The following is a 1,727-nucleotide window of genomic DNA, read 5'->3' as shown; positions in this document are numbered from 1 at the left end:
CACACACACACACACACACACACACTCTCACACACACACTCACACACTCACACACACATACACACACACACACACACACACACACACACACACACACACACACACACACACACACACTGCCCCTCCCTGCTCTCAGTACAGTTGAGGCCTCAGGGTGAACATTATCACATTATGTAATGGTTTTACCTGTTCGTGTGTCGACACGTTGCCGCTGCTGCTGCGTGACCTTTGACCTCACACTCCACACGTTTTACAGGTTTCCTGTTTCTATGGAAACAGTTGAGTTCTTGAGGTTTTAAGTTTTTCACTTCAGTCTCTGTTGCTCTGCTTCATCTGAACATTGAGACTCTGTCATTGTAGTCGACTGTTGATCTTTGTCTCCATCTGCTGGCGACTCTGTGACCCTGCACCTCTGTTGCTGTGATTAGTAACTAGAAAAATGGATTTAATGTCTCTAACATCACTGTTAATTTTCTTCTTTTTTTCTGGTAGCCATGGATACGGAGACGTCCCCCTCCCACCTGCAGACGAAGGCCTACGTCCGCCAGTTACAGGTGATCGACAACCAGAACCTGCTGTTCGACATGTCCTGCAAACTGGAGCCCAAAGACACATAAAGAGACGGACGGAGGGAGAGACAGAGGGACGGGATGGAGAGGAAGAGCAGGAGGACGATGAAGCGAAGGAGGTTCAGGTAGAAAGAGAGAGGAGGGAAACATGAGTCTCATACTGGACCTGGAAATCCAAAACCTCGTCCTCCTCTTCATCCTCGTCTACCTCCATCAAAAAAACAAATAACAACAAAGGAAACACTTCTCCTCCCTCTGTTTATTTTTCACTTCCTTTCGTTTTTTCTCTGTCCTCCTGTCTCAGCTCCTTCCTCCTCCTCGTCTTCCTCCCTCATCCCTCCTTCAGGAGGTCCAGTCCACAGCGCTGACACTAAAACACATGTGGAGGAGGTTTGTCAGACTCGACCAAAAACTCGTCACGTGGAAACACACGCTCAGAGTTTGTGGTTAAACCTTCAGCAGCAGGTCGCGTTCGCTCGGCGCTGAACGTCCATAAATGTCTGCGGCAAGCGTTCAGGAACCTCCCACCATGAAAGAGCAAAGACGTTGGGCTGTTACTCAGCAGCTTTAAACGTGTTTGAGAACCACAGCACAGGTCTGAGACACATCGCTGCTCCGGAGCTCTGACCTCTGACCTGGTTCATTTCCCCGAGGGCTCAGACACGACAAAGCTGAAACAGGACGTCACTGAAGAAGAAGAAGAAGAAGCGAAAACTCGTGATGCTGTTGGACGTTTAAGAACGATGGACTCTTCTGTTTTCGTCACGTTCTGTACATTCCCGCCCCCTTGTCCCTCCTCCTGTGGCGGCTGACCAATCAGACTAGAGACAATCTGACCACCTGAGTGACACCTGTTGACCTTTGAACCCCAAACAAAACAGCCCCCGCCCCCTGTGATTTATACAGCCATCTGAAATAGTACCGTATTGGTCCAAAGATAAGATACCATTCTTCATTATCGGTTTAGAGCTGCAACGACTAATCGATTTGTTGATTAACAGAAAATTAATTGGCAACTATTTTAAAAATCAACTTCTAGTTTCAGTCAAAAGTCAGTAAAAACTTCAGTGTTTCAGCTGCTTAAAGGTGAACATCTGTTGCGTGTTGCGTCGTAATGGTACAATGACTTTATCAGAGAAGACAAAGCGTTTGATGACG

The 1,727-nt window shown here is 47.4% G+C and overlaps 1 protein-coding gene across 1 annotated transcript in view; it reads left to right on the top strand.

The window, feature by feature from the left end:
- rapgefl1 (Rap guanine nucleotide exchange factor like 1) overlaps window positions 1-748 on the top strand; it is a 33,236-nt gene extending 32,488 nt beyond the window's left edge. Inside the window, exon 16 of the mRNA XM_022752156.1 lies at window positions 493-748. Coding sequence (XP_022607877.1) covers window positions 493-617 — 125 coding nt within the window. The 3' untranslated portion in view covers window positions 618-748. The remainder of the gene's footprint in view (window positions 1-492) is intronic.
- Window positions 749-1,727: the final 979 nt, after the last annotated feature.

This window comes from Seriola dumerili, unplaced genomic scaffold, assembly GCF_002260705.1.
Source record: "Seriola dumerili isolate Sdu_G_001 unplaced genomic scaffold, Sdu_1.0 BDQW01000166.1, whole genome shotgun sequence".
Classification (NCBI taxonomy): Eukaryota; Metazoa; Chordata; class Actinopteri; order Carangiformes; family Carangidae; genus Seriola; species Seriola dumerili.
Note: the sequence above shows the minus strand (reverse complement) of the source record. Positions and strands in the feature narration are given on the sequence as shown.